The sequence below is a fragment of the Podarcis liolepis genome, assembly GCF_965112155.1.
Source record: "Podarcis liolepis genome assembly, chromosome: 10".
NCBI classification, from domain to species: domain Eukaryota; kingdom Metazoa; phylum Chordata; class Lepidosauria; order Squamata; family Lacertidae; genus Podarcis; species Podarcis liolepis.
Window position 1 is genome coordinate 9,338,668 of NC_139562.1, and position 14,729 is coordinate 9,353,396.

The 14,729-nt window shown below is 41.6% G+C and overlaps 1 protein-coding gene across 1 annotated transcript; it reads left to right on the forward strand.

Annotated features, from left to right (window-relative positions):
* Nucleotides 1-459: 459 nt before the first annotated feature.
* On the forward strand, nt 460-14,723 carry LOC310687449 (protein EURL). The gene is made up of 5 exons (XM_083462494.1): nt 460-606; nt 4,258-4,388; nt 11,640-12,173; nt 13,529-13,591; nt 14,475-14,723. The coding sequence occupies exons 2-5, from the start codon at nt 4,265-4,267 to the stop codon at nt 14,633-14,635; spliced, it is 882 nt and encodes a 293-aa protein (XP_083318620.1). The 5' UTR covers nt 460-606; nt 4,258-4,264; the 3' UTR covers nt 14,636-14,723.
* The last annotated feature ends 6 nt before the right edge of the window (nt 14,724-14,729 follow it).

Below are 14,729 nucleotides of genomic sequence, written 5' to 3' on the forward strand. Positions count from 1 at the left end.
CCCCGTGGGCTGCTGCAACCCTGCGCTCCATCCTCTGCAAAGCCCGTCGCTCTGCTCTCCATAGCTGTCAACGTTTCCCTTTTTTTAAGTGAAATTCTCTTATTCCTTGCAATAAAAGGGAAAAGTTGACAGCTATGCTGCTCTCCCCGCAGGAAGAAAGCAACCGACAGAACCCAGAAACTGAGGTTCGGCGCGCCACTCTGCACTTTTTTCTGTATGTCTCTGTGCTCTCGTGCAGCGCGCGACGGCTATTCCCGGCCGGGCCCATTGGTATTCGGGGGGGTGTTTGTATGTTTTGCGTGCGGACAGAAGTCAAGCCAGGCCGCTTTCTGGAAGAAACGCGAGCAGAGCAGATAAAGGCGACTAGCAAGGCGAGAGGAGGGGGAAAAAACCGAATAAACGCGCGCGCATATACAAAAAATGAGGAGACAGACGCGCACCCCCTTTCTGTGACACGCAATGGTCCAGTCCGAGGAGGCGGGGCGTGGGCGGGGCTCCGTGCGCGAGGAGGCCGAGCGGAGCCCGTCTTTCGCCTTTTCCTCTCAGACGGTGCTCGGCGGCTCCGGAGGACAAGAGCGGGAACGCGGCGGGCGGAGCGCGGACACGGTGAGGGGAAGCGACGGTTTCCGAGGCCGCCGCCGGTTATTCTCGACCAGGGCCGGCCCTGAGGCGAGGCGAGGCGGCTGCCTCAGGCGGCAGGGCCCGCGGGGACGGCCTCCCTCCCTCCATTCACCCCCTTGTTCCCGGCGTAGGGCTTCCCTGTGACCTCCTCCTCCTTCCCCGGGAGCTCTGGTCCTCAGGCAATGCTCTTGGATCGTGGGTGACCACGGTGTCGGAGCGCCGTTGAGAACGGCGACTATAGGGTTAACTGAGTGTTAGATGGGGGCGCTCCCCCCCCCTCCCCGTGGCTGTGGGGCAAACGGGCAAAAAGGTCCCTGCTGAGAAGGTATTATTAGGTTCGGTCCCGATGTAAGGGAAGTTGGTGAGGGGCCCGGTTTAAGGGGGGGAAGCGTTAACGACAATGATATTTGCATTGGTTAGAAAAGGGGGGGTGCTGTTTGAAGGTATTAAGATGAGCCTCGTTGGGAAGTGGATAAATGGCAGGTTTAAAGGAGAATATTTATTTATTTATTTTTGTGTGTGTGTGTAGTTCAAGAGGAGTTATTAATACACACGTGTGTGTGTGTGTGTGAATGAACACACAAACACACAGAGTAATACCTCGGGTTAAGAACTTAATTCGTTCCGGAGGTCCGTTCTTAACCTGAAACTGTTCTTAGCCTGAGGTACCACTTTAGCTAAGCACCACTTTAGCGGAGTCTGTAACCTGAAGCGTATGTAACCTGAGGTACCACTGTATGTGTATATGTGTGTGTGTGTGTGTGTGTGTGTGTGTGTGTGTGTGTGTATATATATGCACACATACAAACATGTTTTTATATATATATATGAGAAGACGGAGTGCCTGGCATGCTCTGGTCAATGGGGTCACGAAGAGTCGGACACGACTAAACAACCACAACAAATATATACATATATATAATTAGTTTAAGAGGAGTTAATAATATGTATGTTTACTAAGGGAATAGGCATGCCAAGTGAGGTACCCTTTATATTAGCAGCCTTGAATTGAATTGAAAATCACCACTGTACATTATTCAGCATGGTTGCCCCTGCAGAATCCAAGCCGTATACTGAATGTAGTGTGGAGGCATGTTTAGGGTAATCTACATTTTGGTAGTGCTGGAGCCATATTTATGACTAGTTTTTTTGAGGGAGTGGGAGTGTTTAGGTGGCTTGTGAAATCTGCCATGGAGGAAATGTTGAGGCTGTGCTGAATCCACTTCTCCCTGCATGTTAATTGCTTCCCCATCAACCTTCCGCTCTTAATTGTGGTTCTTCACTTATTTTTATTTACTTGCGCACAAACACCCCACCCCCAAGGCAGCATTGATGTGTTTCCCAGGCAGTTACTATCTGGGCAGCAACTTGGTCCTAAACCCTTCTTAGCCCTGAAACTCCCACTTGGTTCTAGCTAATAGAATATTCTGAATAGTACCGAGGAGGCAGAGTGAGTAATGGAGCAGCCTTATTTAATTAAGTGACATGGTTTAATTTTGAAACTAAAATTACGATCCCAGCACCTGAACACAATTGCTAATTTGTAGGGCAGAGATTAGGTTAGATTTATTCTGCTTATGTATTGCTTCACACAAAGGACTACCCAAGCAATTTGCAGTGGCAGCAATCATACAAATCCATTAAAAGTGTTGATCCACAAAAACCACCCAACAGCATTCAAAATCCACCCTGCCTACTTAATGATGAGATGAGGAGCATTTTGCCCTCAAAATGCCGGAGAACAATCCCCTTCATCCCTGACTATTGCCTGGCCTGGTGGGTTTCTGGAATCGAACAAGGTTTGGTGTGCTGCAAATTTACCACTTTTACTGAAAAACATGTGACTCTGAGCATGTGTTAAGTACATTTCCCTTGCCACAGCCAGCACCATTTCAGGGAGTGGGGATAAGAAGTTAGCTTTATTTTCTGTTTAATTTTTAAGACAACAAGGGAGACTGGTCTAAAGGACAATCCTTATTGGCTCTGTCAAAGCGAGCAATTTTTTAAAAAATATTAAGGATGACAAGTATTTCTCCTAGAAGATGAGCCAGTGTGATCTAGTGGATGCCTTGATTCTCAAAGATGTAGGTTGATAACCACAGCACTATTGGCCAGTTCTCTATATTCTTTTGTTTTGATTTCTTTTTTGTAAAAAGATGACCTAAGTTGCATACACATGATAAATAATAACAATAACAAAATAAATTTATATACCGCCCTTCATCTGAGGATCACAGAGTGGTTTACAGTATACAAAACACAAAATACACAACATAATAATAATAATAATAATAATAATAATAATAATAATAAAAAACAATACCCCATGGGAATTGTAGTTTGCGCCTCACAGAGCTACAGTTTCCAGCACCCTTAATGGAATAGTTTCCATATTATTTTGGGGTGGGGGTGCTTTAAATGTATAGTGTGTATGCAGCCTCATAGAATCCTGGTTATAGTTTCTGTGGGTATTAAATAAGAGTACTTCAAATCTCTTGAAGGCCTTAAGTAAAACTCAAATGAATGTTCTGTATAGTTAATGGACTCTTAATAGCTAATGAACAGTTTGAGAGAGAAACAATTTCAATTTACTACAGAGGATGCTGGGTTTCATTAACTTACCCTTTATATTAGCAGCCTGATGAATTGAAAATCATCGTCGTACATTATTCGGCATGGTTGCCCCTGCAGAATCCAAGCCTTATACTGAATGTAGTTTAAACAGGATGTTCAAGCCAAATGGCATTACAATCCTTAATTACAACACTAGTGTATTGCACAGGAGATGTGATCGAGCCTGTTAACTATTCCAGATTAATATTCACAGTGCCAGCCGTGTTTGGAAAATGTGTAAGGCAAAACATGTACAGTATAGGCTTCAGATGACTTGGTGGAGGCATTGTTGTGGGCCCAGCTCTGTGGAACTCCTTCCCACAAGAAGTTAAGACTGCCACCGCCCCTACTGAGTTTCAGACATCTGGCCAGAACTGTTTTATTTCAGGAGGCCTTTGTACCCTGGATGCTTCTCAGAAGTTTTACATTTTTCTTTTCTTTTTTAGATTTAAACGTTAGAGGTTTAATTTGTGGTGTCAACTTTGTGTGCAGTATATTTTATTGCTGTAAGCCACTTTGAGACCTACATAGTGGAAAGCGGAATATAAATATTAAAATAAAAACTGCAAGTTGTGATGTGTTCATGTTTTTAGACAAGTGACAAAAATGCAAAATACTTCTGTGGCTGCCAAACTGAATTGGCACAAATATTTTAAATCCTTAAATACAGTTAATTGTTCACAGGAAAAACATAGTGAGCATGTCAAAGGGCATTGTTTTCCTTTCATATCAGGTTAGACAACCACAGAAGAGCATATAATTTAAGCACTTGCTCAGTGAGTTTTAAAGTATTTAGGCCATGTAGAGCAAACCAAATGTGGAGAATACTAATCCTGTAGGCTTTAAATTATGAAAATGTAGAATAAAGGATGTCTAGAGATAAGGCTTCAGTTTTAAATCTATGGGAAATGGAAAATAGAAACCCTCAGGTGCATTAGCCTATGTTCAAATTTAGGTTGTGGTTAGTGCTAGGATGTGGTTTTCTTCAGCCTTCACTGGGTAACAGGGCATTTTCTCTTTTAGGGACACTATGAACGAAGAGCAGTTTGTTAACATTGACTTGAACGATGATAATATTTGCAGCGTGTGCAAGTTAGGAACAGAAAGAGAGACTCTCTCATTCTGCCACATTTGTTTTGAGCTAAACATTGAAGGTAAGTGTAGCCTAACATTGAATAATAATACTGCGCCATTGAGGCTTTGGGAAATTCTGAAAGGAAATTCTTATTATTGGAAGAATGTCTCTTTTACTAGAAAAGTAGTAAATAAATACATTTTAACTGTTAGTATATTTGTGAAAATTCTCTGTAGTGTCTTATCCACTAAAAAACATCTACAGTAATAGAGACAAATTCAAAAGTAGTCACTAAATAATACAGATCACTTGTTGGACTTTTTCAGGGTTTAAGGATCTAAACGCAGGATAACCTACTGTTTCTTAGCAACCACATTATGTCATTGCCAGATGGAGTAGCCATCTGTAAAAACAACTGAGTTTTGTGACACCTTAAAGGCAAACCAATTTATTATAGCATAAGCTTTCCCATATCAGATTTTATTTATTTAACAAGGTTTGTATGCCACCAAACCCCCCCCCCCCCAGCAACCCTCTAATATATGGAATGGAATATATGGTCACAGGTATATAAAAACTGAATGTTGAGAGACAAAATCTTAGTGAGGTCTGAGGGAAATGAAACAGACAGATAATTGCATTATATATATATATATATATATATATATATATATATATATATATATATATATATGCAGGTTTTGGTGTCTTCGGGTGTCTTCCCGTGTAAGAGTTGGGGTGTCTAGGCGACGTTTCGACGAGGTCTCACTCGTCATCTTCAGGCTGGTGCTTTCGGCTTCTTGTTACTGGAACAGAGCAGGATCTCAGTGTTTGAGTTCCTATAAATACTGTTGAGGGGGTGTGGTGTGTGGCCTCCAACGTTCTGGGCAGAGAGGAAGTCCCAGGTTAGTGTGCCTTTTCTTCTTTTGTTCCTTAATTACTTGAGGGATATCCTGAGTGATTTCTTGAGTGATATTCTGAGTACCACTTAGGTGGGTCATTAAGTGTGGATTAGTTGCTAAAGCTTTCGTGTCTTGACCTCTTGAGCTTGTGAAGAGTTTTTCTGAGAAGATGGCTGTACTGCACTTAGTTGTGCTCTGGCTTGGCTTCGTGTATAGGGGCGAGCTGTGGTTTTGTGCCCTGTGCCCGCCAGATCTGTGTCGGGACTGCAGGGGGGTGCAGCATCTGGAGGTGCCACCATGGTCTGGCTACTGGATGGTGTCTGCAATTTATCTGTGGAGAGGGTCTGGGTTTGGGTCTGGTGTGGTTGATTGGTGATGGCGTTCTGTGTGCCTCTGGTTCTGGTGTCGGTTTTTGTGGGGAGGGCTAATTTCCAGATGTCTGGCAGGCGGGACGTGTCGTCACGCTTGTTCATGTTGTGAGGGTGTTTCTCTATCTCGATGGCTTCCATGATTATTCTCTTGTGGTGATGTTCCATGTTAAAGAGCAATTTGGAATCTGCAAAATTAATTTCGTGTCCTGTTTCTTTCATGTGTTGGAAAAGAGAGGAAGTTTTTTCTTCTTTTTTGACGGCATTCTTGTGTTCTGCGATACGTGCATTTATTCGTCTGTTTGTTTGTCCAATGTACGTGGCTGGGCAGACTTTGCAGGGTATTTCATAGACCCCTTGGTTTTCCAACTGGATTTTATCTTTGGGGTTTCTGAGGATATTGGCTATTTTTTGGTTGGTGCAAAAGGCTGTTTTGATATTGTGTTTATGGAGGATTTTGCTAATTTTATCTGTAGTGCCCTTGATATAAGGAAGGAGGGCCATGCCGTTGTTTTCTTCTGTGTCTTGGTTTTTGGGGGGTGTTTCTTTTTGGATTAGCTTCGTAACCTTATTTTGCTGGTATCCATTGGCGATTAACACATTTGAGAGATTCTGTAACTCAGTTGTCAAGTGGTCTTTGTCAGCCAGGCGTTTGGTTCTGGAGATGAGAGTCTTGGCTACGGAGTTTATTTGTGCAGGGTGGTGGTGTGATTGTGCATGTAAGTAGCGGTTGGTGTGTGTTTTTTTCCGGTAGATAGTGTGTCCTAGGGAGCCATCAGGTTTTTTGTAGATTAGGACGTCAAGGAAGGGAAGTTGGTTGTTGGCTTCCATTTCCATAGTGAATTGTATTTTGGGGTGTAGGCTGTTGAGATGTGTGAGGAAGCTATCTAGTTTTTCTTTCCCGTCTGCATATATATATATGCAGGTTTTGGTGTCTTCGGGTGTCTTCCCGTGTAAGAGTTGGGGTGTCTAGGCGACGTTTCGACGAGGTCTCACTCGTCATCTTCAGGCTGGTGCTTTCGGCTTCTTGTTACTGGAACAGAGCAGGATCTCAGTGTTTGAGTTCCTATAAATACTAGATTCCCACATCCATCCATCCATCCCTCCCGAAGAAACGACGCAGTCCTGCTCTGTTCCAGTAACAAGAAGCCGAAAGCACCAGCCTGAAGATGACGAGTGAGACCTCGTCGAAACGTCGCCTAGACACCCCAACTCTTACACGGGAAGACACCCGAAGACACCAAAACCTGCATTCCTGTACCCGTGAAAATCTACGAAAGCATATATATATATATATATATATATATATATATATATATATATATATATATATATATAGATGTTGGCTGTCATTTAGAGCCTGTCAGTGTGCAGCAAAAACTCTTGCTAGTCTTGTTTCCTAGCAATGGTTTAAAATACTTTCAAGCTGAAAACTTGTAAGGATCCAGCATGACTGTCAGGTTAGCTTGATGCCGCTACTAAAGTCTTTAATTCAGACACACGAAACCTGCGTTCACATCCCTGTTATGCTTTGAGATTTACCTTATGGTATTAACCAAGATGCTAACTTCAAGCTCCATCTCCCTCACAGGGTGTTTGTGTGAATTAAAAAAAAAATCACTCAGTTTGGAGAAGAGAGGATCGGAATACAACTCAAACCTATTGGGCTTGTATTATATGCATGTGAGCCCTGTAAATAGTTACAGTAATTTACTCTTGAGCTTTTTGTAACTTTATAATCTGATAATCAGGATTTGAAGGACTGCTAGTTTAGTTAACCGATACTTACATTTGCCCAGTCTTTAAATAAGCACCTGTGCGTTTCTAAGCACGCATTTACTTGGCGATTTCACTTTCCCTTATTCTCAGTTTTGTTACAGTTCCAGCCTTCATAAATATGTGTTTGTGTCTTACAAAATACATTTCTTGACAAATGTTTGGTCTCCCACTTGTCTTTAGAATAAACAGTGCTGTGTTGAAATATGAAGTTTAACTACTCTTTAGTAATGGGTTTGTGGGCTGCAAAGAATAGAAATTTGACCTAGAATAATAGTTAAATTGTATGGTTCTGTACAGTATTGTATATTCTAAAAGACAAGTGGAACCATGTGCATTTTGTCGTGAACTGTATTTCGTAAGGGATGAACAAGTCCCAAGTAAGCAAGTCTAAACACATTTCTGTAGTAATAAACATTTGCTGGTGTTCCATCCAGTAATATCCTTCCTGCACAAATGACTTTAGAGTTTTGCCTCATACATATTTGAGGCAACAAAGGTTAGCAGACTACAGTCAATGCTGTTTTTTAGATACCAGTCTAGGCAGCAAAGCTGATTGAGGATTGTTGATCTATAACAACAAATAGATCCCCTTTCTCTAGTTTGCCCTGTATGGAATCTAATAATCGGGCAGATGAATATTGAGCAGTTGTTACTAAAATCTTACTTGGTACCAGAAGTAGAAAGCACTCCACTTTTCCTGAGTGGTGTCATAGGAACAATGGACTACACTGGCCGCTGGTTTGTGCAGGACTTTCAGCAAAGTACTTGGCAAAGAACAGTTTTTAAAAACAGTGCTGTTGCAGCATTCTGAAGGCTTTGTTGGCTTGCTAGTAAAATGGAGAGAAGAAAAATGACTTAAAAACCAAACCAGTTTGCTTTGTTCGGGTTCCAGAGTACAGGGGCAAGTGTCCTGCTTACCCTGGCTGGGCTCACAAGGTTCAGCTCAAAGTTGGGAAGATGTCTTGTTGCTATTCATTCTCTTCCAAAGGTGGCTCCAAAGTTCTCCCAATCTGCAAATTATTAGCTGTAGGGAAACCTGACTGTTTTCAAATGGTTTTTAGGTGTTGTTTGTTTTATTTTTAAATTGGATTTCTTTGTTGCTGTGTTTCACACTCTGGGCTCTTTTGGCGGCAGGGGTTGGGTTGAAATTTTATAATAAGTAAAAAAAACCAAGGCAGTAGTTTAGACTGAATGACCCTCCTGTTTTGCAGTTGTATGATCATTCCAGACCTGTATCTTAATGGCCTGTTATCTTGGTAACAATTCCCCTGAAACAAAACAAAAAGTTCTGATCAATTGATTAATTCACTCACACTATTACTTCGCAGTAAAAACACTTCAAGCCATCTCTTTTAATCAATTAAGGAATAATTACTCCATACAGCGTTCTTTTTAAATTTGATTAATCATTCCACTGAGTTAGACAGAAATCCTTTAAAAAACCTCTACAAAATCCACCTCTCCACATGCACACAGCAACAAAGCAAAATCCTAAAATGGTCTTTTACTTAATTATCAGCCACCTAGGGATAATTGCATCTAAGGAAATAAAAACTTGGGTGCCATCCAACCTGGAGAAAGGGTGGCAGTGGATGTTAACAGCTAGCTGGCAAGTCCTGGCATCAAAGCTGTGTGTGTGCCTGTTCATGGCTCTTTGAACTTGCCCAGCTGCTAGCACAGCTCTTTGGATTAGAGACTTGCACACAAAGAGAAAACAAGCCCAGCAGCTATTGTGTAACACAGCAACATGAGCTGGGTACAAAAGCTGATGCTGGCTGTTCCATATAATGAGATCTTCCATTGTAGAAGGCTGTGGAAAAGAATAAATGCCTACTTCAAAATACATCTGCACCTGTTCTGAAATACTTCTTGAAAAGCAGATGATTTAGTTCCTACTTTCTTTACATGTACATGCTTGCTGTTCTAAGCATCTGTTTTATATGTAGCCAAGATAGAAATATGTTGGGGCATGAGTTCCTTTTAAGCATTTTAATTAAAGCTTTTCAAATATAGAGGGTCCTCCCAGGCATAATATAAGTAGCTGCTGGCTGAGAGCTGCTTGTCAGTTCAGTTACAACTCTACAGGGAGATAATCCTTCAGAGTTAACATACTGGCTAAATGCCTTATGCCAGTATGGCTGAATGCCTAAATGTCTTGGTAAGACTGCATTTTTCCATACTCAAAACCAGCAGTACCACAGGCTAATTTGCTTGCACAGTAATAAGTTGCCGGAAATCATTGCTTCTTGATTTTCTGGCACAGTCCCTCACGGTGTTGGTGAGGCATTTATACAGGGTATTTGCTGGGTTTAATATAGTGATATAAATAGCAGTGTCTTTAAATATTTTTAAACAATAGCATGAGCTTGAGTGGCAGAATCATAGTAGACTGAGAGAACTAATATAAATATTATTTACTCATTTTAAAAAGTCAGCTGTTCTTCAGAATAAATTCTGCTCAGCCAGTGTACTGTCACTTCGTCTTTACTGCAGGTGTTGTGCACTCAGTTGAAAACTTCCATGAAGATTCTAGTGCATCATGCATAATGCTTAACTATGGTTTAACTTGAAACAAGCAGCTTTGAGGTTTTTTGCAATCAAGTTGTGCAAATTTAATGAAATTACTCAAAAGTCCACATTTTGCTCCTGGCCATGCTGGAAGCAATGAAGCACAAAGCTTTTCATCTTGTGTTAGTCAAACGTGAGTTCCTTGTTTGTTTCTTCTCCAGGCTCCTGGTTTGAGTCTTCTCCAAACACAGCACAAGCAGTAGCCAAGGTTTGTTTGAGGGAAACAAACCATGAACTTTGCTTTGCATGGCCAGGAGCGAGACCATTCTGGAATCAACTGTGGTTCCGTGTAATGCATGAACACAGCTTCTGTTGGCTGTTGGGATGCAGAATGCAAAAATCTCCCCTCCATGTTTTTTGGGGTGGCAACATATGTGAAATAAGTGAGCTTCTCAATGAGATTGAGAAGGAAGATTAGATTTATTCTTTCCCAACTCCTATAGATGAGAGACAAAACCCATGTGTAGAATGGAACAAAATTGTTTTTGTAGTCCTTCTGGTGAAAACAGCAACACATTTTTTTCTCAGTGGAGAATTACAGTTGCAGCACTGCCACACTCCTTTATTTCACATTCATACATGTATTTCATAATCTGCTTTATGATAGATGTTTGCTGAGCTTTTCCTAGTCAAAATCCAGCCTATTTAAAGGTGCTTAGATAACAGATTATGTTCAGTGATTCTACAAAGCATCACTTTCCAGTTTTGTGAAAGGCTGTATTGGTGCCATATTAAAGGTGCTGATGCCCTGAGTGACTCTACCTATCTCAGTATAGTACTTATCATTTTTTGCCGTAAACATTAGAGATGTTAACCATAGACGACAGAAATTAGGCTATCCTTGTCCAGATAGGGGCACAGCTGGACCACTGTATTCCTGTAGTCTATAAATTCCTACCTTAGTCTTAATAGGATTCAGTTTGGTTTATGTGTGATACAAAGATAGGTAAAAGGTAAAGGAACCCTGGATGGTTAAGTCTAGACAAAGGCCACTATGGGGTGTGGTGCTCATCTCGCTTCAGGCAAAGGTAGCCGACATTTGTCCTCAGACAGCTTTCCAGGTCATGTGACCAGAATGACTAAACCGCTTCTGGCACAACGGGACACCGTGATGGAAGCCAGAGAGCACGGAAACATTATTTATCTTCCCGCCACAGCGGTACCTATTTATCTACTTGCACTGGTGTGCTTTAGAGCTGCTAAGTTGGCTGGGACAGAGCAACAGGAACTCACCCCGTCACACAGATTCAAACTGCTGACCTTCTGATCAGCAAGCCCAAGAGGCTCAGTGGTTTAGACTACAGCACCATGTGCTCCCTTCATATGTGATATATGGAACAAGTTGAACGATACCAGATGGAGTCATACTTGATGCTGAATCCAAGCAAAACTGGTCATTATGCCAGGTGGGTCCTGTTACTTGGGGACTCCCATCACTGGTATATTTAGCTTCCTCTTAGTCGCATAGACTGATCCTCTGTGGTAGTTCCTAGGTGCCGAGGTTGTGGAAGTGGAGATGATTTTATTTCATTATATAGGGGTGTGGATAACTCTTTGAGATGAGATACAGAAAATTACCTCTTTATCAACCTTGTGTCCTTGCAACCTGTGTCTAGTCTTCATTGAGTGCCGATTTCTTCTTAAAATATCTGCAGCCTACAATTTAATATAATTGAATTACAGTGTCCACTTGTAACTTTTTTCTCCCCTCAGGAATACCAAAGTCTGATCTTCTGCATACAAGATCATTAAGGGGACACAGAGACTGTTTTGAGAAATTCCACTTAATAGCAAACCAGAGTTGCCCACAGTCAAAACTCTCCAAGAGCACATATGCAGAAGTGAAAAACATACTGAGCAAAAAAATTAACTGGATTATACAGTATGCACAAAACAAAGATTTGGATTTGGATTCTGAAAGTTCGAAGCAAGCACAGCATCAGCTGTTTGGCTTTAGACATCAGAGAGAGAGAAAGCTACTGCCACAATTTGATTCCCAAGTTCCTAAATACTCTGCAAAATGGATAGATGGAAACTCCGGGAGTATTTCAAACTGTTCGCACAGTATTCTAGAGCCAAGAGAATCCAGCGATTTTAGACTTGATATGTTGCAGCAAGCAGGTGCTACCTTACACTGTAGTAGTTCATTGTGGTCCAGTCATGACCAGTCAGCGGAGATGGGGAAAGCTGAAACAGGTCCAGATACCCAGGTCCAAAGAAGACACCCGCAGTACAGCAGGGAGCAATGTAAGTGGAAGAAGTGCTTATGCGTCTCGATATTTTTGTTCTAAATCCTTATAAAGGCATAATAGCTTTTAGTAATCGGACTTAGTCTTCTGAAAGTCACTGGAAATGGGAAAAGAGTAAATGTTGCTTGCTAGTATCTGATTGTCAAATGCACCATGAAACAAGGGAAGTCTTCCTTTTTGAGTTGATGTGCAAACACTAAAATTGTATTTATCTTTGAGCGTTTCATTGACACCGTGGATTCACTCCAGCAATTAACACTTGAGCAGAAGGAGGGAGGTCTTCTGAGTTCACAAGCATAGAACCCGTAAATGTAAAGACTTCATTTTAAATCAGCAGATTTTGTGTTGTGTTTAGGATTGCAGCCTCATGACATTTACAAGAGAGTAAGCTCCATTGAGTGTATGGAAACTTACTTCTGGGGAAACATGTATAAGATGACACTGTTAATCCAGTAATATCGATCTCTTTGAATGCTTAATTTAGTGTCTAGTAAAGGTTTTACAATCCTGGAACAGCTTTGAAGGGTGCAGAAGTTCTGCTGTGTGCTGGTGGGTGGGGAACTGATAACAAGCAAGAGTCTGTTAAGCCTGTTCAGTTTTTATGGCCACAGACATCTTCCCATTTATTTCCCCCAAAGGGATGTTTATAACCCTGACCAGATAAGAGTGTGACTTCATGGGATGTGACATAGAAAGGGCACAAATTCACATTAAGGCAGTTGTATGAACTTAAGGGATGCGGGTGGCGCTATTGGGACGCTGGTGGCGCTGTGGGTTAAACCACAGAGCCTCGGGCTTGCCGATCAGAAGGTCAGCGGTTCAGATCCCCACGACAGGTGAGCTCCCGTTGCTCGGTCCCTGCTCCTGCCCACCTAGCAGTTCGAAAGCACATCAAAGTGCAAGTAGATAAATAGGTACCGCTCCGGTGGGAAGGTAAACGGCGTTTACCTTCTCCAGAAGCAGCTTAGTCATGCTGGCCACATGACCCAGAAGCTGTACGCTCCCTCGGCCAATAAAGCAAGATGAGTGCCACCACCCCAGAATCGTTCGCGACTGGACCTAATGGTCAGGGGTCCCTTTACCTTTACCTATATGAACTAAAGTCTTGCACTTTTTAACTCCAGGGTGTTTGGGGTTGCCATGTCCTTCTGAACATTAATACCCTAAGTATGTTGCTGCTTTCCATTTTTCTGACTTGTCACTACAGTAGAATGAAGAAGCCCAACATTCAGTTATGTTAGTCTTGGTTACCCTTCAAAATCGTTTGTTAAAACATTTTTGTAGGTCACCCCTCCATTGCTTCCCTCCCACTCTCTTTTGTCTGGTGGCTTATGGTTTTTTTTCTTGTTTCAGTGAGTAAGATGACTCTTGCAGAGGTGGAACAGCTGAATGGGAAACTCCTCCAGCAAATCCAGGGTAAGGTGAATTTTAATATTTGTCTATTGATTGGTCCTCTCCAAAATAAAGGAAAAAGACACTGCTAGTTTTAAGTGTAGAAAATACACTTTTTTTCTCTCTTCCCATGAAAAAGGTAGAAATTGTGGGAAATAGAAACAAATTAATTTTGGAGACTACAATGTAAAAGCATCCATCTGCATTCTAGAAAGTGTCATGTATTCTGCTCATATATTGATCCAGAGTAGAATGCCAGTTTATAGTTAGCAGAGTAAAAACTTAAACACGTTGCAGGATTCCCAGAAAATAGACCAGAGGCAAGTAATATTTCATCCAGCAGAGCTTTACTGCTACTGAAGGCAAACGAGCATAATGGTCACAAATCCAATACATTCAGGATTGGCACTGTCCATAAGAAATCCAGTTGCGGCAGACTTTACTTAAACCTACAATAACTTATAATAAGACTAAGCCTTAACACTATATACAGAACACCACACCAGAAGGAAGAGAGATAGAAAGAGAAAGCCAGGCTTCTTCTGGCCTTATTATTATAGTCAGCATGATCTTGACAGAAAAAGATAACGGAAACAGTTTAAGCCAGCAGTACTCAGCTTCTCTGAAGGAATAACCCAAACATCATGAGCCTTCTGCTTGTTCTTTCACACAGAGAAGCTTCCAGAACCCTCTTGAATTAAGTAGAAAAGGAAATCTCTCTACACATCAGATCAATACTTTCTGTACTAAGAAATGCAAACTGACAGAAAGGGCTCTAGGTTACTGATTTATAGGTTCACAACTTTCATTTTGTTTTTAGTATCTTGTAAATGACACTACAGAATTGCAAAGTGATGGGTGTACTTCCTGAAATCATGGACTAACTTGATGCTGATATTTATTTCAGATGTGTTTGAAGAGCTGACTAAGCAAGTACAAGAAAAAGACTCATTGGCTTCACAGCTTAATGTCCGTCACATTGCTATTGAGCAGCTGCTAAAGAACTGTTCAAAATTGCCATGTCTGCAGATGGGACGGGCAGCAATGAAATCCAATATCTCCATATAGCTGCAGCAAAGCTTGCCTTTCCCCGCTTTGTTAATCTTATCTCTCATACAGTTACATACTCAAGCAGTATTTTGGAAAATTCTAAACATGTATG